The sequence below is a fragment of the Hyperoodon ampullatus genome (assembly GCF_949752795.1).
Source record: "Hyperoodon ampullatus genome assembly, chromosome: 8".
NCBI lineage: Eukaryota > Metazoa > Chordata > Mammalia > Artiodactyla > Ziphiidae > Hyperoodon > Hyperoodon ampullatus.
The window spans coordinates 65,806,734-65,830,108 of record NC_136921.1 but is presented as its reverse complement, the minus strand read 5'-3'; the positions used below and the strand labels follow the sequence as shown (position 1 = coordinate 65,830,108).

Genomic DNA, 23,375 nt, shown 5'->3' with positions numbered 1-23,375 from the left:
ATTTTGGGAAATATATATGCACTTAAGTCAGTTTAACTGAAAGGAAAGATTAATGTAGTGGTTGTAACTAAATTATAAGGGCAATGCAGCACCAACCTCTTCCCCCACCTTTTATTGGCCTGTAAGCTAGCCTCTAGCTTTTATATTCTTCCCACTTACTTTTAGAAATGTAAACAATGCAGAAAAGTGCATAGAATAAATTAGCAATCCCTATCAAACCCATTTCCAAAAATACTGTTAATAAATTACATATTTCCTTTAATTCTTTTTTATAAAAAAATTAAGCTGAAGTTCCCATTTGTTATCAATTCCTAGTCCCATACTCTCCCACCCTCCTCCCCAAATGCAACTAACTGTGTTGTGTATTCTTACAGTGTGTTTTAATATTTTATATACCCATGAACAGTACCTAGTATTGTCTTTTACGTGTTTTTTATATATATGAACAGTACCTAGTATTGTCTTTTACTTGTGTTTTATATATATATCATACAAATGGTGTCCTGATATACCTACCATTCTGCAACTTTTCTCTTTCCTTTTTACTGTTATTTTTGAGTACTGTCCAAGTTGATATAATCTATTCACATACTGTCTTTTATTTACCTACCTTTTCCAGTTTTAAGGGGCCCTGGGCATCTTGTGGAGTCAGACTGAGTTGTTTTCCCAGTGAGGAGTTTGCTAAGCATGATTCTGGGTGACTGGATAGGAATCCAATCCCAAGACTCTGTAGGGCAATTTAAGCTGAGCTGGGGTTGGGCTGGGGCCCCTTTTGTGGACTGTTTAGCAAACGTCTTGACAGTATCACAAACTGCCCAGTTGCCTGACAATATTACACCTTGTGTAATGTGTTAAATAGCTTTATCCTTACTATTTCTTTTGTATAAAAGTATGAACATAAGTTTAATAGATATTTGTTATGCATTTTTATTTACTATCTTATGGGTTTATTTACTATCTTATGGGTTAATTGACTATGTAAAAGTTCTAAATATCTAAAAAGAGGTAAAATATTTCAGTGAAAAACAATCAGAGAATCTTGGTTCTCTCACCTTTAATAACAAAAACAGCTAGTATTTATTGAAAAGTTTATACGTGCCAAGAATTGTATTAAATCTTTATATACATTACTTCATTTAATCCTGATAACAATCTGATGAAGTAGGTATTATGACAACTGTTTGTATGCAATACTTCATGACTTTTTAGGGAAAATTGGTGAAACCAACTGCAATTTTATAGCGAAGAAGATGGATATTTAACTACAAAGAGTTTTCAAAAGTAATAGAGTCATAAAAATGTTTTCCCTAACTATGAAAAATTACAGTGACATCACCATTAAAGAATAAAAATAATTCAACATTATTTGTTGAATAAATAGACAAAATTTTAGGAGTTTGTTATTTCATTCTTCAACGAGATATTTAAAATGTTTATAAACACCTTGTATCAATTTAAGGTAATTAGTATGTTTTTCCTTTAACAAACTTAAGTAGTTATTAGAGGGTGAAATGACTACTTTTGGAAGAGAGAATAAATATGGAGACGTGGTGCAGGAAATTACATGAATACATCATTGGAATCAAGAGGTAAAGAGAGTTTCCCAGATGTCAAATCTGCATACTAATTTTTACACTAGCTGGTCAAGTCAGGAAAAAATGAGCTTAAAAGAGGAAGAGAAAGCTCCATGAGTCCATGAAATGAAAAATTAGTCAAAATTCAGTCTTCTAGTCCAGAGGGCCTCCTTACAGAGTCTCTTCTACTATTTTCTCTTCCCCACTGACATTTAATAATAAACATTTTAACTGATGGACACTCTAAAAGCTACTTGATTAAGCAATAGATGTTCATATAATCACATTTCTAGTTATTAATGGAGATAATTGCCACTTACCTTCACTGCCTACATTGTCACACATTACCCTTATCCTCATTAGTTAAAAAAAAAAGCCAGGGTCACATCTGTGAATGGTATGAGAAATAGAGGAAAATGAGAAGCGCACGTTGCTCTGGACTATCAGTTCAGAATTTAAGCAACTCACTTCATGTAGAACAGAACAAACTTGGATAAGATATAAATGTCAAGAAACTTGGATTCTAAAACCTAATCCATAGGGAAAGTATGCAGATTTAAGAAAATTCAACACTTGAGAGATCAAGATGGTGGAGTGCGAGGACACTGAACCTACCTGCACACCCCACCCCCTGCCCCAATGAATATATCAAAAATACAACTACTTGCTGAGCAACTCTCGCTGAAAATGACCTGGAGACTAGCAATAATGACTCCTCTACAACAAAGACTGTAGAGAAAGGTCCACATAAAGGAGTCTGGTAGGAAGGGAGGAGAAGATATCTGGTCGGGAGTCGCACACAGAAGAGGAGGGGGTATCACCAGCTTGGAGATCCTCCCTGGGGAGCATGGGGTTCAAGCCACATTCAGGCATCCCAGCCCTGGGGTCCAACACTGGGAAGATGAGCCCCTTAGCTGGTTTGAAAACAAGTGGGGCTTACTGGAGGGCTGTAAGAAACCAAGACTCCGCTCTTGAAGAGTGCATGCACAGACTTGCTTACCCCCCCGCCACACACACCACACACACACACACACACACACACACACCACACACACACACACACACACACACACACCACACACACACACACACACACAGCAGAGAGAAAGCATATTGGAAACAGCCTGGTGCTTTGGCTGGCTTGCCAGCACACTCCCTAGCCTTCACTGGGTTCCTGCTCCAGCCCCTCTCGCTCTGGCACTGCTCTCCACTAGGGCAGGGGCTGCCATTGCCAGTGAGAGTGCACACATTTAGAGGGAATGGAGCCCGCACAGACCCTCTGACCAGGGCAGAGGCAGCCATTGCCAGTGTGCGTATCCCTGACCACATCTGGAGGGAGGAGAACTAGCTCGATATATCAAGTGAAGACACTACTTTAAAAAGATACATGTACTCTAATGTTCATAGCAGCATTATTTACAATAGCCAAGATATGGAAGCAACCTAAGTGTGTCCATCAACAGATGAAGGAATAAAGAAGTGGTATATATATACAATGAGAATACTACTCAGCCATAAAAAAGAATGAAATTTTGCCATTTTTAACAACATGGATGGACCTGGAAGGTATTATGCTTAGTGAAATAAGTCAGAGAAATACAAATGCTATATGTTTTCACTTACATGTGGAATCTAAAAAACAAAAACAAAAAAAATGAATCTAACAAAACAGAAACAGACTCACAGATACATAGAACAAACTAGTGGTTACCAGTAGGGAGGGGGTGGGGTGAAGGGCAAGATAGGGGAAGGGGGTTAAGATATATAAGCTACCAGGTATAAAATGAGATACAAGGATATAACATACAGCATAGGGAATATAGCCAGTATTTTATAATAACTTTAAACAGAGTTTAATCTATAAAAATATTGCATCACTATGTTGTATACCTGAAAGTAATACTGTAAACCAACTATATTTCAATTTTAAAAGATAAAGAAAATTTAATACAATAAGTATCATTTCTTGGTTTTAAAGTAAAAGTGTGATTTATGTTATTACTTTATCACTTTCCAGATTCATAAAAATAAGGTTACTGAACAAATATATATGTACATATAGGCAGAAGATTTGATCCTTACTTAAAATCATAACATATCTAAAAGCTATGTAATCTTTTTCTTTAATGAAGCTATTTCCTCTTTTAAGTAGAAAATGACCCTGAGTGATTCTTCAATAAATACATTAATATTTCTTTTGTGATTAGGCTGTAATAAGCACGTCACTTTAAAGATATTTATTTATTGTACAGTTTGATTTGATTATAGGATATTGAGAATTAAAATGACTACATAATGCTCTAAACATCTAATATGGTGATAGAACGTTTCAACTGGCAAAAATACATGATGATTTTGTTTGTTTCAACTGTATCTTTACAATAAAAATAACTGTTTACTAAATACCACGTGCCAAGTACTATGTTAAGTTTCTCTTTATAACAATTCTAAGAGGTTGGAATTAATATCCCCATTTTAGAAATGAAGAATTTAGGCTCAGAGAGGTTAAATAATATACCCAAGGGTACACATAGCTATGTAGTGATGGAAACAGGATTTCAACTCAGGTCAAAAACCAACTCCCCTACCCCCTGGTTCTCCTCCTCCTTTCTGATCACTATTCCCATCTCCTTCATTATCTCTAGTAAATGTTCAAGTGCCCCAGCGTTCAATCCTTAGCCCACTATTCAAATTGGTAATATGTGACTGCAGTCAATTTTACATAATCAAATACCACTTCTTCCCAGTTTCAGACTTGTACCTGTGGGATCACAGGTACCTCACACTGCACTCAACAGTTTTCTCCTGTGTTCCCCACTTCAGCTTCCACTACCCATGAAGTCATCCAAGCTAAAACCCTGAGAGTTGTCCTTGATTGCTTGCTCTCCTTCACATTCCAACCAAATCATCATGATGTTCTGTCAGTTTTACCTCCTAAATATATCTTGATCATATTCCTTCTCCATTCTCATGGCTCCCCTCCTGGTTTGAGTCCTCATCCTCCCCTGTCCTCTGACAAGGCCTCCTAAATGGATGCCCTTGTCTCCAATACTGTTCTCCTAAAATTTATCCTCCATATAGCTATATCTAAAGTGAAAATCCAACCACCTGTCTCCTTCAAGCACTTCCAATAACATAAAGACCCATGAGGCCTTACTAGGCCCTTTATGGTCTGGCTCCTGATTATATCTTTGACTGCATCTTTTACAGTTTCCTGTCCCCTAAATCCAACTGCTGATCTTATCTAAATGCTATCGCCCACCCCCACCCCATCATCCTCATTTCCTTTGTCTGGCTAATACCTATGCAGTGTGTAAGGCTTGGCTCAGCTATTAGCTCCTCTAGGATGTCTTCCATTACCTGAGTTTAATGCCACTTCTCTGTGATCCCAAAATATACTATACATATTCCTGTCATTGCAACTTTAGCATCTTAATTATTTGTTTCTACATCTGCCTCCTTCACTAAACAGTGATGTCCAGGGACTATAGCATTGTGCCTGGTTGGCACAGATTTTTTGCTAAATTAATCTCCTTAAATTGGAGAATAGATAAATGATTAAATAAATAAATAAGTGATTGGGTTCAATATATCATTTATCATTATGTAACCTTCAACTAATTATTTAAGCTATTTTGGTCTGAGTGTCCTCATCTATAAATGGGTTCAGTAATTCTGGCCCATCTTCTAATTGGGAGAATAGAAAAATGGATTTTAAATCATATATGCAAAATGTAGAGTATTCTACTAGGCATTTATAAGGCAAGTCAGTCTACTTAGACAACAGTCTGATAAACAAAGCTGTTTTGCTTCATATTTTTGTCTTTTACCTCTCCAGTCCATATTCTTAAGTTTATGGTTTCATGAGAGTTCCTTTAGATAATGCCACTTAGGACTCGTATAAGTTCACCAGAAATAGTAAACTGGCTTTGAGGAAAAATGCTTAAACTGCTGTTTGTTACTCATTACCTTTCAGAAATTGCTTCATAGCAAATTTATTGGGAAAATACAGCTCATTTCAAGGCAGTATATCTAAATATTTGGAGGAGTTATTTTATTTCTGTGTTATCAACAGTTTTGGATATATTGCACATAATCCAGCTAACTGGCATACCTCACTGAAGAAAAGATTTCAGGGATATTTTACATCCAATAAACAAGTACTATCGGGCTTCCTTGGTGGTGCAGTGGTTAAGAATCTGCCTGCCAATGCAAGGGACACGGGTTCGAGCCCTGGCCCGGGAAGATCCCACATGCCGCGGAACAACTAAGCCCGTGCGCCATAACTACTGAGCCTGAGCTCTAGAGCCCGCAAGCCACAACTACAGAGCCCACATGCCACAACTATTGAAGCCTGTGCGACTAGAGCCCATGCTCTTCAACAAGAGAAGCCACGACAATGAGAAGCCTGCGCACCGCAACGAAGAGTAGCCCCCGCTCACCGCAACTAGAGAAAGCCCGTGCACAGCAACAAAGACCCAACACAGCCAAAAATAAATAAATAAATAAATAAATTTATAAAAAATAAAAAAACAAGTACTATTGAATATTCTAAAGCAAATGGCCCACTGAAAATTTGTGACGTAGGTAGTTTGCAATTTCCCTCCTTTCATCCAGACCTTGTATGAATTTTATAGGCTTTATTCTACTACTAAGCTCTGCATTGGGTCACTGCAGTCAGAATAGAGGGGAGGGGACTTGCCTCACTGTTTGCCTTATCTATAGTGAATCTGGCAATTCACTTGGCCCTCACCACAACCAGTGCCAACTTGCTACCTTCCAAAGGAGTCCTGAACATAGGAGCACAGGAGTTTACTCCTTGCAGCTGGCATCTTTTTGAGACATTCTAGTGAGGTGGAGAGAGTCTCCCCAAGATTTGGTGAGTTCTAAAATTTTAGCTCTGGCAAGAATTACTGAAGATACCACTAAGAGAATGAGTGCCCTTTAATAGATATTATTATCATTATATAAGTCTTTTATACAAGATACACTACTAATCATTATGTTTTCATAATTCTTAGATGTTGGATAATATGAAAATTATAGTAACTGAACAGGTGTATTGATTATATATATATTTAAAATAACTTTCCATGTACATATACAGAAGCACATTTATAGTTCTCTACCTTAAAATGAAATAATAGTTATGATATATAAAACTACATTGCATTACAAATTGTATTTCAAACATTATCTACTTGTCCATACTACATTTACTCAGACTACAAAGATCTAGAAAAAATTGAATAATAGTAATGTCCCAAACTTATTATTATAATTCCAAAGAAAGCCTATTGCCCCTGTCCCAAGAAAAAATAATTATTTACCATCATTTTGACTAACAGTTAATCTGCCAAAGTTATTCACATGTATACAACTAGGGGTGGGGGGGTATTCCCCCTCCCAAAGTATTTGAATTACAAAGGGATATACTTTTGCTACACTTTCAGAGACCAATTGCTACATGTTGAGAATATTAATCATATTTTCTTTCCCATTAAATGAGAGGGATGGAGGCGGAAGGAGTAAGGAAAGAGCTGATGAAGTGGGAAACCCCACACACAGTATAAATTGTTAAGAAAATATTTTCTGTGTAGCTAATTTATCTATAATGGTCCTCTTGGATGATAACTATTAAGCAGTACTTAGGCAAGAACCAAGATGGACAAAATCAGTGAGATTTCATTGTCCCTTTGAAGGAAAACCAGTAAATTATATCCTTGAAAAACAAAACAGAAAGAAAATAGTGCTTACTTTCTGTTCCTTTTCCGGGCTCGGCTGTAAGCTTCTAAACCTTCTGTTAGTGTCTTCAACTTCTCGGGCTCCACCTGAGTGAAGGCATGAAGACCAAACCACATTACCCAGACCTGCAATTGTTAACAGTGTGTTTATTTTCCTGCTGTACAAGCAGGTGCTGCACTGGGGGAAGGGAGGCTTAACTCTCACTGCCCTGTCAAATGCTCTGTCCTCACTCCAGCAGAGGTTGATTCTGCGGCTCCCAGGCTGCAACATCAGGGGAAATGAAAGACTGGATTTCAAAAGTGTCAACATTTTCAAAATAATGTTTTAAGGGCAGAACTTGGAATTTAAATAACCTTCATTTCACAAAATCATATAAACAAGAGATCCTGGTTTGCTTTCTGCACTGCCTGATGCTCAGCAAAGCTGTATTCCATTAGGGATGAACAAGAGCGGTGGTTAGTGAAGGGGGTGGACTTTGGAGCCAGCAGATGGAAGTCTGAATCCAACCTCCTCACTTTCTAGCATGAATAAAACACTTAAATTTCCTGAGCCTCAGTTTCCTCCTCTTTAAAATGAGGACAATAATACCTACCTTCCTGCTAGAATCGCTGTGAGAATTAAAATGCAACAAGTCACGCTGAACACTTAGCTAAGCAGAGAGCAGCTAGTGTTACTCAGTATGCGTTAGGCTCTGCAGAGGCCAGAGAACGAGTGGGGCACTAAGCTGCACGTACTCCTTAATGATGTGGGAAGAGGGTGTTGCTACACCTGATGGGCGTGTCCTCTCCCCTGTCCTGCTTTCCCCCGCCAGCCTAGGTTATGTGACGTCTGCTATCTCATCGCAGCGTGCCACTAAATGGTGGCTGGGGGATTAGTGGGGAAGGGGAGGTGCAGCCTTTGCCACCTGCCCCTTATAAACTCTATCATGGTTCTTGAAGCCACTTCTCCTAAGAAAAGCAATTAATAAATAGGAAATGTTGTATGTGAATAAAAACACATTTAGAAAAACACTGCTACTTTTCTTGATCTTAAACACAATCTAAGTAGAAACAGTACTGCTTGCTGTGTAAATATAGCTTCAAAGTAAGTCCCCCACCATCCCTTTACCCAGTTTCTCCCTCACCCCTACACTACTTTTGTATAAAAATTCAGAGGTTGCCAAAACGCCTAGTGGGTAAGAAAATTTACACTAATAAGCAAGGAAATGATTAACTTTTGTCTTTAAATCTTCCTGACTCATGAACACCATTCATAAGTAATTTTTCTTTGACCCCTTCAAATCTAGTACACAGTAATGATTAACAAAGGGTCTCCATTATCAAGTCTGAAAACAAGCATTTCTAATTATTCAATGAGAAAAACAGTCAAATAATGGAAACATTTTCCTTTTCATGACTTCTGTATTTTGTCCCAAAGGATCCAAATGTCTTATATACACACGTTCATTGGGGATACCTAATCTATTGTGCCAGAACAAGAGAGAACTTTGTTCCACTAACAATTCTACAGGAGTGATGAAATGTCTTATTGGGATGACTGGAAAAGCTTAAGTAAGATGAATATATCCATGTGTTGTTTTTTAAAAAAAGGTGCCTGGATACCTTTTCACATTTCACATTAGAAACGAGGTTCTATCTTGCATTCACTCACACAAAGAAAGTATGAAAGATATTTCACACATTACATTTATGTAATTTATAGCTAATTCTGCTTATATTTAAATTATTTTCTTGGCAGCAAGCAGAAAGCTCTTCTATAACATAAACTTCTATTAGACACAAACTGGTGTAGTGAGAGGTCTCAGCAGGGATTGATGCAGGCAACAGAAAGCAGATTCACAGTGAAACAAAGCAACACATCACAGTGAAAACTTACCCAATTGGTCTTAATTTTAAAAACTAAGTTAGGTTGAACTACTTTAAAACAAATCATCTATTTTTGTTTTTAATTAAGAAATAAGGGGCACTAAAAGTATTTCTTGTGCATTTATTATGTAGAAGGTACTGTTTTATTATTTAATGTGGTCATACTGCACACTAGTATTGTTTTGTCATATTACAGATGGGACTAAGTGAGTTTAAGCAACATGGCCAGCACTGAAACTCAGATCTGACTCCAAAGCAACCTCTCTCCACCACACCAACTCTAATATACATTGAAATATACATAATATATATAGGTATATATATAAATATATATACACATGTAGGTATATATGTATATACACATATACTCAAAAAATTAGGTCAAATTATTTTAAATCCAATTATAGTTTTATAGATACTTAGATGATACTTGCTCAAACTTATCTTCAAAAATTTTTTTATGCTTGGATAATCTTCTGGTCATTTTTTTGAACTAATTCTCTACCATGATTTCTTCATTTAAATATGCCTCTAAGGTTCTATGGTAGCTCATAATAAATTACATTATTTATAAAGGATTCAGTGACCTTGAAAGAGAAAGCAATGATGGTGCTTTCTGAAACTAAATATAAGACACACATCACTCTGTATTTCTGAGATGACAAGATCATACATATCCACAAGTAAATGTTTAGTTTATTTGGTTTCACAATTTTAGTGCTCTTCTGTATTATGAAATATAATACAAGAAGTGGGTGTGTTTTTTTTGAGGAAATATTCATCTACTTACACAATATTCAAGAAAGTCTTTAAAGATAACTCCCCCCCACCAAAGGTATCAGGGAACAACAAAATAAATTCCATCTCTGGTCAAATAGAAATCATATTTAATGATTTAATGAATACTCCCTCATAAATTACTTAGCTAACTTGTAAATGAAGAAAGTACTGGGAATCAAATACATAAATATAACATTAAAAAGATTAAACACATACATATTTTAAAATAAAACTTACACTGAAGGAGCAAGTAATTTAAGACACTATTTTAATCTGTAATTTCATAATCTTATATTCTTGTATATGCAAAAGGCAGAAGCTCCAAAAGTTGATTCCTATCTTGGTGAGAAATTGGGGGAGAACTTTATCATGTATCTTTACCAATAATCTGCCAACATATTCTCATTCTAACAGTGATGATGCTAACAGTAATGGCTACCATGGTATAACTCTGCACATATGTCATTCTAGAATTAGAAAAAAGATATCCAGAACTTATATGTATTTATAGTACATATATTACCTCATGTATCAATATACACATATGTTGAATCCTAAATCCCTTCTTTCATTCATTCAGATTCTTTAGATATAATAATTCTTTGACATAAATAGTCCTGTAGTCTGTTCCATAGGGTTAGAAACATACCCATAGAGCCAGACATTATTATATGGTGGAAGTTTGAGTTTTCTGAACAAGTCTGAAGCTCTGGTTGCTTATTCTGTTCAAAAGGCACGTATTAAACATTTGGTAATTTAATTAAGTTTGATCTGGGGTCAGCACAGTAGCATGTAATGTATCTCAGAAGTAAGTCTATGACAAAAGGAGACACAAACGTTTCAGAGAGCCAAAGTGACCCTCTGAAAGCGAGGTATAGTATGTATTAGAAGAACGTGGACCAAAGATCCTAGATCACTTTTGAATAGAGCCAGTTAACTAGAGAAGATGTCAAAATCCCCCGCAGGTTTTAATCTCTGATAACAGGATTAAATCTCTTGGTGATTACTTTGCTGGTACTTAGTGCTGAGGCAAAGCTGTCACACAAAGGTCAAAGGATAGAGCAGAGCCATGTCACAGATTTCATTAACAGAGATAAAACAGCTGACCTCAATCACCCTTTTTCATTCTTCACTTCCCATCCCATTTCTACAGTGTCATCAGCTCCTGTTGTTGGGGGAATGGTATCATGCAAAGAGTACTAAGCTTAGAGTTAGGAGACCAGGGTTGGGGCCTGGTTTAACTGCTTGTGACTTGTGCCCTTAGGAATGCCACTTCCCTGAGCATTATTTTGCATTATAATTATTTTGCATTAATTATTATGCATAATTGTGTGCATCTTTATGGAGAGGGTCTAAAAAGATTAAAAATAGGAAGGTGCTTTATAAACACCAAAACAGTCTTTCCCAAAGTGCCACCGGTGGCATGTGAAATTGTTTTAGGTGGAAGATGGACAGACCTTTAATCATTTTTAATAGTTATATATCCATATAAATTTATATTAGAAAAATATGAAAACATTATACCTATGATTTCACATATGTCTTAGAATAAGACTAGAAGTTATTTTTAAAGTGGCTTGAATAGTGCCTACATAATACGTGCCAAAAATATTTGTTGAATGAATAAATAAATGAGTAAATGAATTTAAAGAAAAATTTTAACTAATAGTACAGGTAACGTGACTTGAGCTGAAGTCTGGGAAATGCAGTTCTGAAGCAATAAGCAAATAGGAGGCATTTATTAGGTTTGTTGTTTTCAAATATTTATTAAATAATAACTATTTTCATAGTAACTATTTTAATCTTCAAGCTAAAAATGTCTTGCTAACTTAAGTGCAATATTTCAACAGTTTTGCAAGTATGGGAATTAATGGTAAACAAATAATTTGGGGGTAAAAAGTTGACTCACCTGTGACAGAAAGGATGAATCTAATTTTCCAACAATAGTACTTAAGGAAAAATCCATAAAGTGAACCACAATTTTTTTCAAAGGGATTAAGCAAATCCACATTATTACAGTTTTAGTCAGTGGCACTATCTGAGGCTTTTTCTTGGCTTCCTTTCCTCTTCAGTTCAGATAGCAGCGTTTTTAAGTACTAGAGAACTATACTATAGGACCAGAGTAAATCTATTCTAAGTATGACAATACATTTCATATAGATCCATATGACATATAGAATTAAATGTTTTGAATAAACTTGTACTTCTAAGGATACACTGTTTAAAAGTCCATATAACAGAAGCATGTATTTGCCTCATACCTGAGATTTCATTTGCTACTAACCATATGACACCTGTATTAACAAGCTCAAGAACTCTGTGCTTGGTCTCAGTTATCTATGAATGGAGACAGTCCTCCTTTTCCTCTTTAATCTTTCTCAGAAAAAAAAAAAGTTCATGGTATTCCACAATTTACTAAAGTTTACCTAAGCTTTGTACTCAGTTTAGTCTTTTCCCTAATATTCATATTTTTGGTGTTGCCTAGTTTTTCATTTTTATTACCTTTCAAATTTTGATCAGGCACTGACTTTGTATGCCTGGATTTTATCTTGCTTATTCCTTTTCAAAAACTATTTTGCTCCTTTTTCAAAAAGATTCTGTTGCTACAGAGCATTGATTGCCCCAGCCACCCCACCAGCCAAAATGCAGCCCAAATATTGTGGATATTGATTGGGTATAGAGAAAATAATTCATTTCCAGAAGTGGTTAAGAAAATATATAAGGCAAAGGGAATACACAAAGAACACTTTCAACAGAGAATGATAGTACCAAAGAATATAAATAGTTAACACTGATAATCAAGCCCAGAAAGAATGTTCTTCAAAGTAACAGTGTTTAAACCTCACAGGAGGGCATACCTCCCAAATTTAGTTCCCAGGCTCAATTTCTTAAGTTACACATCCCCAGAATGCCACTGTAAGCTATCTCTGGTTTTGCTCCATACCATCAAAACGTGAGTGCATGTGATACTGAACTGACATACAGAAGGTGATTGTCTCAAAAAAAATTTGGCATGAGTTTTAATAATGATGAGTTCTTTCTGTTTTGAACAACCATTCAGAGAGCTACTTTAATCTCTACCTGTCAAATATAACCATGTGGAAAAAAGTCAAATTGTGAGTCTAGAGAATGAGCACCCTGCCCATTGCTTTTAAAAATGTCTTCATTTAACCAGGTGATGTTGAACCAACATGTAGAACTCTTCTGGGTAATCAGGAGATGTCTCTACCTGTCCAACAACAACAAACATTTCACTGAAAGGAAGCATTTTGGTGCCAATATAGAAATAAATTCTTTCCTAAATTTGGCTTGAGTCAGAACACACATCGAATGTAACAATTAAATATGAAGACCAATGGGACAGTGTGCAAAAAGAGTAAAAATAATCTACTCAGAAAAAAATAGGAATTTTATTTTTTGATTATTACTTGATAGTCAATCCTTTTAGGCTAGTTAATGTAAGATCAAAGATGGCGGATGATAATTACAAAATATATCTTAGAAAAAAAGAGCATTTTTTCCTGTTTTAAAATAGTTATTGAAATAAATACATAAAGATAACCATCACCCCCCATAGTTGCACAGGCGTAAAATGTTTGTACATCATAGTGTATAGGTATAACGCCAGTGGAAGCCATTTTCCTTTCCAAGAATTCCTTAATACTGTGCCAAGATCTGGCAGTACATTTCTCCAGCCATGACTAAGCACTGAGGTCTTATTCTTGGCCACTAAATCTGAAACTATAAAGGGTTCATGGCTCAGATAGAAGCTTGTACCACTTCTTTAGAAAAAGTATAAATATCTTCTAGAATGTACTTCGTTACAAACTGATAGTCAAAGGAAAAAATGAATTAGTAAGGAGATACCACTTCCTGAATGGTATTATATAAGGCACATAACATCCTTCGGTGCTGTCACATAGCTTCAATATTGGGACAGTATTATATAGGGGTGATTCAGTGCAACTTTTCACAGACTGTTAAAAATCTCTACTAAGTAATATTGTTGAGTGTTTTGGGGGGTAGGAAGGTAGAGGCAGAAAGTCTGAGTTTATAGTGTTTAGAAACATTGAGGACAGGGGGACTTTCAAGTTCACTCAACAAACTAAGTGCTTTAAAATGCTTCCAAGCAGAACTCCTGCTTAAAATGAACAGCTAATAGTAATTTATAATCAGATATGCCAATTTGTATGCAACGTCCTGAGGTTCATAAAAAATAGTTATAAACTATTTCATTCATTAAATATGTTATTATTATCCTTTCACCCCCAACCTGGTTAGTAAGCCCTTTTTACACAGATAATGCATAGGTAAACAATAATGAAGGTCAAATGACCACAATTCTATAATGGTGGAATCCAAATTCCTAAGGTTGTTTAATACAGTGCTTGCTTCGACAGCACATATACATAAGGTTGTTTAATATAGACCACAGAGAGGAGGAGGCTAACTTTTACTGAGCCTCTTTTGTGTACCATCTATTTATGGTAATGCATTTAATTCTTAAACATCATTCTGAGTAGGAATTAATATTCCCACTTGAGCAGTGAGATTTCAGCTCTGGAGATTAATATACCTATTCAGGACCATTTAGGTAACTGGCAGAGGTGTGTTTAAGCTCACACAAGAATGCCCGAAGCCCAGGCCTCTTTTTGCCACACCTGGCTTTCTCTCTAGTTCTCCGAGGATTGCGTTCACACAGTATTTGATATTTGGAAATCATACCTCTTAGAAAGGAATCTCAGAAATTGCAGGACATTTCTAATGCATTATTAGTAATTCTGCTACATTTAACACCCCACGGAAGATTAAAAATGTCTTTCTAAAATCATAAGCTGACCAAGTCATTTACTATCATGACAAACAGTTGGCTAAAGTATCAGGTTATGGACAACTTGGAGATCTCAGCGCCTGCTCCAATCACAGCCCTGACCTCTCAGTCCAGAGACCACTCATGCAACTTGAAAACATGAGAGGTGCCTGGCTTGCTCTGAACTAGTAACCTGCAATCGTGTTCATTAATTATTATTATTTTTTCTACGTTGCCTGCTTCCAAAAAAGATTTGAAGTGACTTGCTGAGAACAAAGATTGTAACAGAAAACAAATGATAAGTTTGTGAGATGTGAGGGATGGGAGGAGGTAAGATAATAAATCTATTCTAAAACTTGAGTTAACACAGATTTTATCTGTGGGGTCTGACAGGATCTTGGATTAAGTTACATACTTGGGTGGACACAGAAATACTAGTATGAAAATCTGAGAGGCTAAGAAGGTTTTAAATAATCATGTGTAAGAAAACTGTTTAGCGAACCTTTTCTTCTGAGATACTACAGAGACACATACTGGGGGAAATAGTCCCACATTCCACATCAGCAAGACGGAATTAATAAGATTTTACTATAATAAACAAATGGTTTATGAAGTCAGTCTCTGTCTTCCTCTCTTGACTTCATTAAAATGTCAGGCAGTATATGGAAGGAAACCTAATACACTGCTTACCTTTCTAAAAGCAGAAGTCTAGTTATAAACGCGAAAGACTTTATCCAAAATTGTGAGGACTAAGGAGTTCTATGTAAATGAAATTTACATCATAATTGGTTCACAATTTTAAACCAATTTTACTGTAAAACATGTTTTACAGGAGATCTTTTCAAATAGATCATGCTTTGTCTTACACAGATATTAACCATAGTTTAATCTTTTCTAGGTGGACCAGGATCACCAAGACATCAGGCAGAGGACATGTGGCTTGAAGTCAGAGAGATCTGTGTTTGAAATTTCACCTTTCTTGGTATTATCAACTGAGAACAGGGTATGGCTAGCTGGGCATCATTAAATAAGGTATGAGGAAGTCCTTCCTTTGTTTGGTGAACTATAGGGGGAAAAAAGGGTTTGTGAAATGGCACTTTGTTTTTTTATGTGCAAAAGTGAGGTAGGTCCTGAAAAGACCAGAGGTTTTTTAAAATGTTAAGTGCCCTAGAGCTTTTAAGGCTCTTATACCTTGCTTTTTAATGACAGATAAATATTTCATGTGTTATCATTAATATTTTATTATAAATTTTCAGTTTTTCACCTCTAAATGTTTGCTTTCAATTACTTTTTCTGATTTACCGGAAGTATTTTTAGTGTATCATGATATCAAAGTTTTGAGAATGCAAAATTACAATGTCAGCCAATGGGAAGGGGGATATTTGAATTTACAGAAACAATTTTATGCTCTCTATTAGGAATCCACCTATTGTCTATAATAAAGAAGAAGAATCTGGATTTTTGAAACACTTTTATAGTGACTGAAAATCAGTTGATTATTTAAATAAAGTAAAATAAATGTTTCTTGGACTCTTAGATAATGATTTTTTTTTTTAAAGTGCATCTCCTTAAACATCAGTGAGGAACTCAAATCTCAGGAATTTGCTAACACAGACTAAGTAGAAGATTAGGACCACTGTTTAATGTGAAATGTGTTGAAAGTACATGCCTTTATTCTCCTGAGGACATAAAAAGATATTTAGACAAGGCATTTAGGACAGGAAGAATGTTTCCAGGAAAGGGAGGCCATAATCTTTTCCTTAGTTAAGCTTTTTTTGGTAAAATGGCACACAAAAAAGACTTGGTTTCATTTGCACAGAGATTATAAAACAGTTTAATGTCTACATCTTGTATGTGTAGCAGTTCCGTTTATATCATAAAAGCCCAGTTTTGCTGTTTCTAATTATATTTTGAATAAACTGTCAAAAATATTTAGGTTTATCAACCTAAAGAATGATTGTCTGGTCTCAGAGAGATTAGAGAATAAAATGTTTTGTGAATAGAAGTATGGAATTCATTTTCTTATCAAAGGTAGAAACATTATGTCCAGAGTGTATCTTGACAAGTATATATTAGGCATTATAAGCGACGGGTTAAAGGACCTCCTGGTCATTTGGAGAAAGACAATCTTTTTATTGTGCTGGCAAGAATGCTTTTGGTTTCCTTTGCCATGAAACCTAAATGCCAGTGGAGGTTTGAGCAGAGTTGAAAGAGCTTTATACAATATACTCTTTAAGAGAATAATATATACCTGTAAGAGGAATTTTTATTTCCTAAGGAGATGAAAAATTACATGTTTCTTCATCATATGTGGGGAATGTACATTATTATCTCCTCCTGCTCGGATATAAATTTTTCTATCTACTTTAAACATTCTGCATATTTCTTGCTTAGTGAGTCAATTCTACCAATTGTGAGGGGGAAAAAGAAGCTCAGAAGACTCCTACTAATTTCCTCTAAATTGAATGGTAGTTTCATGGAGAAGTTTTCATTTAATTTACGTGATCAGATTGTGTTAAGTAGAACCAGACTATGGGGTTAAACATTTCCATATGTTATAAAGACCCAGAACGTTTCCTGAAAGGAGACTCCATTCTGAACTCAGATGTTACCTGCTGCTTCCAGAAATGGCTGCAACTCCACCCCAATTTTACCCTCTTGCCAGCTCTATGTGTCACATATCAGCATACGGGAGAGATGCAGTCCCCTGGCACTTCCTGCTGCCTGGGAGGACCCCTACCTCTGCCACACTGCTGGTTTCCTGGGAGGACCCCTACCTCTGCCACACTGCTGGTTTCCAGCAACCACCATATTTTTTTTCTCCCATCATTGCCATTTGCCTTCATTCTCTGTGTATGAATGAAGAATTAGGTACATGCAAGGAAGGAAGGCAAAGTTAACAGAATTCTGGAAATCTGGTTCCTGGGTTAGAGCCACCCTGAGCCCTAGTGGGATCTACGAATGCTTCACAACTCACCCCTTGATGATACGACATTTTGGTGACTACAACCATGCCCTCTTCATCTTATGCTCCAGAAGTTTGTGAGACCTCAATGAGTCATGAAGAATCCAAAGTGATGATAACAAAAAATAATAATTGATATCTGAACAAAGGTTAGTATTTGACAATGGATAAAGATTGGTATACCTTCCCTTCCTCGGGGCTTTGTTGACAAGAACTGTGAACGTCGTCTTCTCTTACTAATTTTCCAGGCCAGGAAGTCAGTCCTTTGATTTGGCCCCAGACCAAGTCGCCAACGTTGAACGTCCTTGGCCTATAATGTATCAATTCATTTGAAGAGGGGGAGTCTGGATTCCTTAGGTCATCTTCACTACTAATGCTTTTAGCGTCTGAAGGGCTAGGTACACACCCGTTAATGCTTTTGGCATTAAAGTCTCCATTGTAATGGATGTAGTCTTTGACCAGAGAACTTTCCAAACTATTTGAGGAGCTCGGAGATTGCTCCTCTAGGACCAGGTCTTGCTTTGTGGTGCTCAGCAGCTCTCCAAAGCCCCGACTCTGTCGAGGTCTGTTCCCATTGATGTGTGTACATCTTTCCACAGTGTTCTCTAGTCTCTCCTTAAAACTCATCATAGTTCTTTTGTAGTTATTATACCTGAAATTTTCCTCCAGAATTTTATCCCCTTGACAGTTTCTTGATGGTAACAGTATTGGGTGCTGTTCCCCAGGCAGAAATGGCAGTGTAGAGACATTGTTGAGTCTTTCGTGACAAGGACTATCGTGGATATGGCCTGGATGATCTAAAAATTCCTCACACTTCCACCTGTTTCGCTCCCCTCCAGGGCTTTGCTCCCCATCCCACTGTTTTTTAGATGTGTGGCAACTTGCCGACTTGAAATATTCAAACCCATCTCCTTCGTTTGAGTTTTTCCCATGGTCCAGATTGCTGGGCAGCCGAGACCCTCTTATACTTCTCAGCCTACCATCATGATCAACACTGCCCATGTTTTGTCCATGAATGACCGCACTGACAGCACTGGGGAGACTTAATGGGTCACCAATTGAAGCAGTGAAGGCACTCATGGCACTCAGAGCTGGAATGGGGCTGATCTGAGTTGTACTGTTGACTGCAGTGGTGATGACAACCTGCATTCCTTTGCTGGCTGCATCAACAACTGCTTTGTAAATAGCATCTATGGAAGCATCACCTTGGCCACCCACAATGAGGCCATCCTTCACCTGTTGACCAAGAGATGGGTCAATCCGCGATTGCAACTCACAAGATGTATCTTGGAAAGGTGGAAGTGTAGTGTTTGGATTTTCGGGAAGTGCTGTGAGCCCCGGCTGAGTGCTTATTCTTTTGTTTAGGAGAGCTGCATCTTCCTGCATTCTCACCTTAAAGAAATAGACAGGAAGCAGTGAGAGAGAGAGAAAAAAATATTCAAGTCCTTAAAGAGAAAGACCATAATTTTAAGATTTACCAGAAGACAAACAAATATAACAAGGAAGGCAATATAAAGAAAGAACAAGACTCAAAAATGAAATTAAAAGTCACTCTGTATAGAAAGGCTTATGTCTTGATTATATTTGGGTACTGTTTCTTTGATTAAAACATGTAACAGATTTTTTTAAAAAATCATCATTACTAAACACTCTCTAGGAAAATTAAAGTTGAGGTGGTTGGATACAAAATGTTTCCAGGTGATGACTCCATGTTTTTAGTGTCATTACAGGTTTTGCAACTTGGAATTCAAAGAGAGAAACAAGTCTGTCACCAGCACTGCTCAAATTAAAAAGGAAAGCAGATTTAAAAATGATTTCTAACTCACTGATATTTCTACTGATGTAAGTGAAATACAATATAAGATAAAACAAAACAAAATACATATACCTTTTTCTTAACAATAAACTATTTCTGATATGACACTAAATTTTTGAAGTCTTTAAATAGGGTAGTAATGCCTACTCTTGAACCTTACCAGGCCACTGCCTGAGGGACACCCCCATGCTGCCAACAGTGACAATGGCTCGCTACAGAGGTGATGCTTAATTGGGAAGAGGTGAAGGGAGGGAATGCCCACCAGGGAAGAATATCAATACTCAGGACAGGAATGATGAGTACAATTTGAAAAAGTCCACAGGTTATTCTAATTTCACCAACCTCAGCTAAGAATTGCTGCTATAGACCCTTGATACTTAGGATTTTTCCCCCACAGTGATCACTCTCTTCCTGTCTTTATATCCTTTCCTACTAAACCAGAACCTGGGATCTATCAGCACATAACTACTCTCATGCCATTCTCCCCCTGTCTACACCTATCAGATAAAATCCCAATCTTGGATCAATTTAACTCCCTACCTTATATATCTATATGTACAGTGAGGATGCTGAGTATCTATCCACAGGAACTTATGGCTTCCAACCACAGCTGGGGGCTTACGTTCCCATCAATCCTATGATTCTCTGGTTAGGTATCACTCCCTCTCACAACTATTCAGATATTTATCTACTTCCTCAAGCCAGCTGCTATACCATATCCCACAGTATTCTTAGTAAATGACCTTACTTAGAGATAATGAAGTTCACAGGTTAAGAATTCTCATAATTCTTATACTCTGCTATTCCCTGCCTTCTGGCAGCACACACTTCTCTGCAATATATGTGTCCCTGATCCTGTCCTGCTTCCCAGTGTAAGAGGAGCCCCTTCTACTCTCTCAGAGTCGTCCTCCATTCATGCTCTGGATCCCAAGCCTCTCCTCAGGGATCTTGCCTTATCTGTTACCCCTTCTCTTCTTTATGTTCAATCTCTTCCACTTTTTTTTGTCTCTTTCCTTTAGCATTCACCTATGTGCATGGCTTCCATATTTTAAAAGTTTGCATTCAACCTACGCCTGCCTTGGGGCACTACCTTGTTTCTCGTATGTTCTTCATAGTTAAGTTTTTGAAAGAGTAATCCATACTCTTTCTTTTCTCATCCTTACATTCATTGCAGTCTGGTTCCTGCTCCCACAACTCCACCAAAACTGCATTCCACCAAGTCACTGGTGATGCTCTTACTGCTAAATCTAATGGAGTCCCTTCAGGCTTTATCTACCTATTTACTCAGTGATATGGTTGAGCACGTCCTCTTTCCTTCTAAATTCTTTTATTATATAAGACATATATGAACATTTTCTCATTGTCAAAAAAGAGAAAAGCTTTCATCACTTCCCCATCCAAATCTGTATTTTTGCATGCCACTCTGATGCCATTTCTTTCTCAGAAGTAATCAATGTTCTAGTGCATCCTTGCAGACTTGTTTTTAATACCTTAAGGTGTGTAGGTGTATATCTAGTCTCCCTTCTTTCTTCCATTCCTTCCTTTCTTCCTGCCTTATTTCTTTCTTTCACATAAATGGTATTGTATTTTAGTATTGTTCTATAATACTACAGTATTGGAGCTCCGTAATCTTGTGGATCTTGTATATCAGATTATATAAATCTACCTAATCTTGTAAACTACTAGATAGACGGATATAGCATAACATATTTTACTATTTCCCTCCTGATGGTTGCTTAAGTGGTTTCTAATTTTTGACGCCACAAATCAAGTTGTGATGAACATTCTAGACTGTGCCCTTTTGTTCACATTTGAAGATTTCTCTAAAATAAGTACATAAAAGTTGAACTTCTGGGTCAAAGGAGGTGTGTGTATATACGTGTATATATGTATATGTAAATATATATATATATATATTTTTTTTTTTTAACTGCTGAACTATCAAATTACCCTCCAAAAGGACTATATCAGCATACAATCAGACCAACAATATATCTGAAAGAATCCATTTTCCCACGCCTCTGTCAGCAAGGGATATCATCAATCTGATGAACATAGTACTGTTGTAATTTATATAACTCTGATTATTCTTTTCATGTTTATTACTAATTATTATTTAATTTTCTCTGAATTGTCTGTTCATTTCTATTGCTTATTTTTCTAATCAATTATCTTTTTTCTTCCTAATTTGTAGGGGCTTTAAAAATATTATGAATGGCAATTATTTGCTATTATTATGCAAGTATTTTCTGCCAGGTTGCCACCTGTCTTGAACTTTGTTTAGAATACCTTTGGTCAAACAGATTTTAAAGTTTTATGTATTCAATTCTGTTACCTCTTTTCTTTTTGACTTCCTGGTTTTGTGTCTTGCTGAAAGAGCCTTCTCTACCCCAAGATTATTTTTAAATCTTCTATATTTTTTTCATGTATTTATTTAGCGTTACTCTTTCCATCCAGCTCCTTAATCTACCACAAATTTATTCAGTTTGTAGAACTAAAAGAAGACCATGTGGCTGAAGCCAGGGAGAGAGTGGTGAGAGCTGGGGCTGGAGAGTGAGGCAGGGTAAGCATGTTAAGGATGTGGATATTAATCATGGGAGCAATGGGAAACCACAAAAGGGTTTAACAGGGTAACATGATCAGTTTTCACTAACAAACAGCTCCAAAAGGACCAGTCGTATGCTTCAGACAAAATAAAATGCTTCACACAAAAAACTGGAATGTTTAACAATATTCATTATTGAGAAATAATAGTAAGTAAAGGTGAAAAGGTACATAACTACGTTCTTTCGTCTCTTCCCCCCCAATTAAGTAAAACAAGTAGTAAATATTGTTTTCTACTAAAGTAACCCAGGGAAGGAGAGTACCTGAAAGTTCTGAAACAGACAAGCCATGGGGTTATTGTTAGCTGGGCAAGGAATTGTGGACTGTCCTTGAAAAGCCTGGAGATTCTGGTACCCCTGAAGAAGCTGCTGCTGTTGCTGATTTGGAGGAAACATCTGATTGTTGTTTAACAGCGACTGTAGATGAGTCAGTTGATGGTTATGCAAAGTACTGTTTATTGAGGACATGTCACCTATAGTTTGAAAAACATAAAATATAAGTCAGTGTGATTCTTTGGAGGTCCTATGCCTATCTTTGTTGAGGATTCCTAAAACAAAAACTAAAAACTAGACTTACATGGTAATTCTTTTTTCTTTTTCTCCTCAAAGTCTTACTAAGTGGTAAGGAAAGAGTAGTTTTATTATTTAATTTAATCTTTCATAATTAGTGTTTTGATTTTGTATCATGGAGAGACGAGTTAAGTCTTTGGTCTATCCACTAGCCAATCCTTATATATTGATCTTCAGTGTTATAGAATTCCTTGAAACCATTTTTGTTAGAGCAACTACAATTAAAAGTTAAAATTAGTCCTAACTGCTTTAGCAAGCATAAGTATTTGACAAGATAGTTAAAACAAGTGGGTCTGATCAGGCCTGTTTACAAAATTTAGTTCTCAAGCCACAGTCATCAATAAATACCATCAAATAAAATCAGATTTGGTCTAGAAATATGTATTTTGTTTTAATATGTATTTTTTTATACAAAATATGTATTTTGTATTTTGGTTACCTAAAACTAAAATTGTAAAGAAAGCTAATAATACAAAAGGATTCATTGTCACAGTCATTAAAAATAAATATTATATAATCAGATAGGATTAGTTAATAACTACATTTATATTCAAAATTCAAAATTAACTTGTTTTGAATTTACACTGAAATTATTTTGAGGATAACATCATAGAAATTGCCCTATAGCTTGAAATCTGTAAATCTGT

General features: G+C 36.3%; 1 protein-coding gene across 2 annotated transcripts in view; it reads right to left on the bottom strand.

Annotated features, from left to right (window-relative positions):
- Positions 1–23,375, bottom strand: part of MBD5 (methyl-CpG binding domain protein 5) — a gene marked incomplete at both ends in the record, with an annotated part of 54,096 nt that overhangs the window by 4,711 nt on the left and 26,010 nt on the right. For both annotated transcript variants that reach the window (XM_079709983.1, XM_079709984.1), the window contains 3 exons: positions 7,332–7,405; positions 17,923–19,131; positions 22,423–22,631. In XM_079709983.1, the coding sequence (XP_079566109.1) occupies positions 7,332–7,405; positions 17,923–19,131; positions 22,423–22,631 (1,492 nt within the window). The remainder of the gene's footprint in view (positions 1–7,331; positions 7,406–17,922; positions 19,132–22,422; positions 22,632–23,375) is intronic.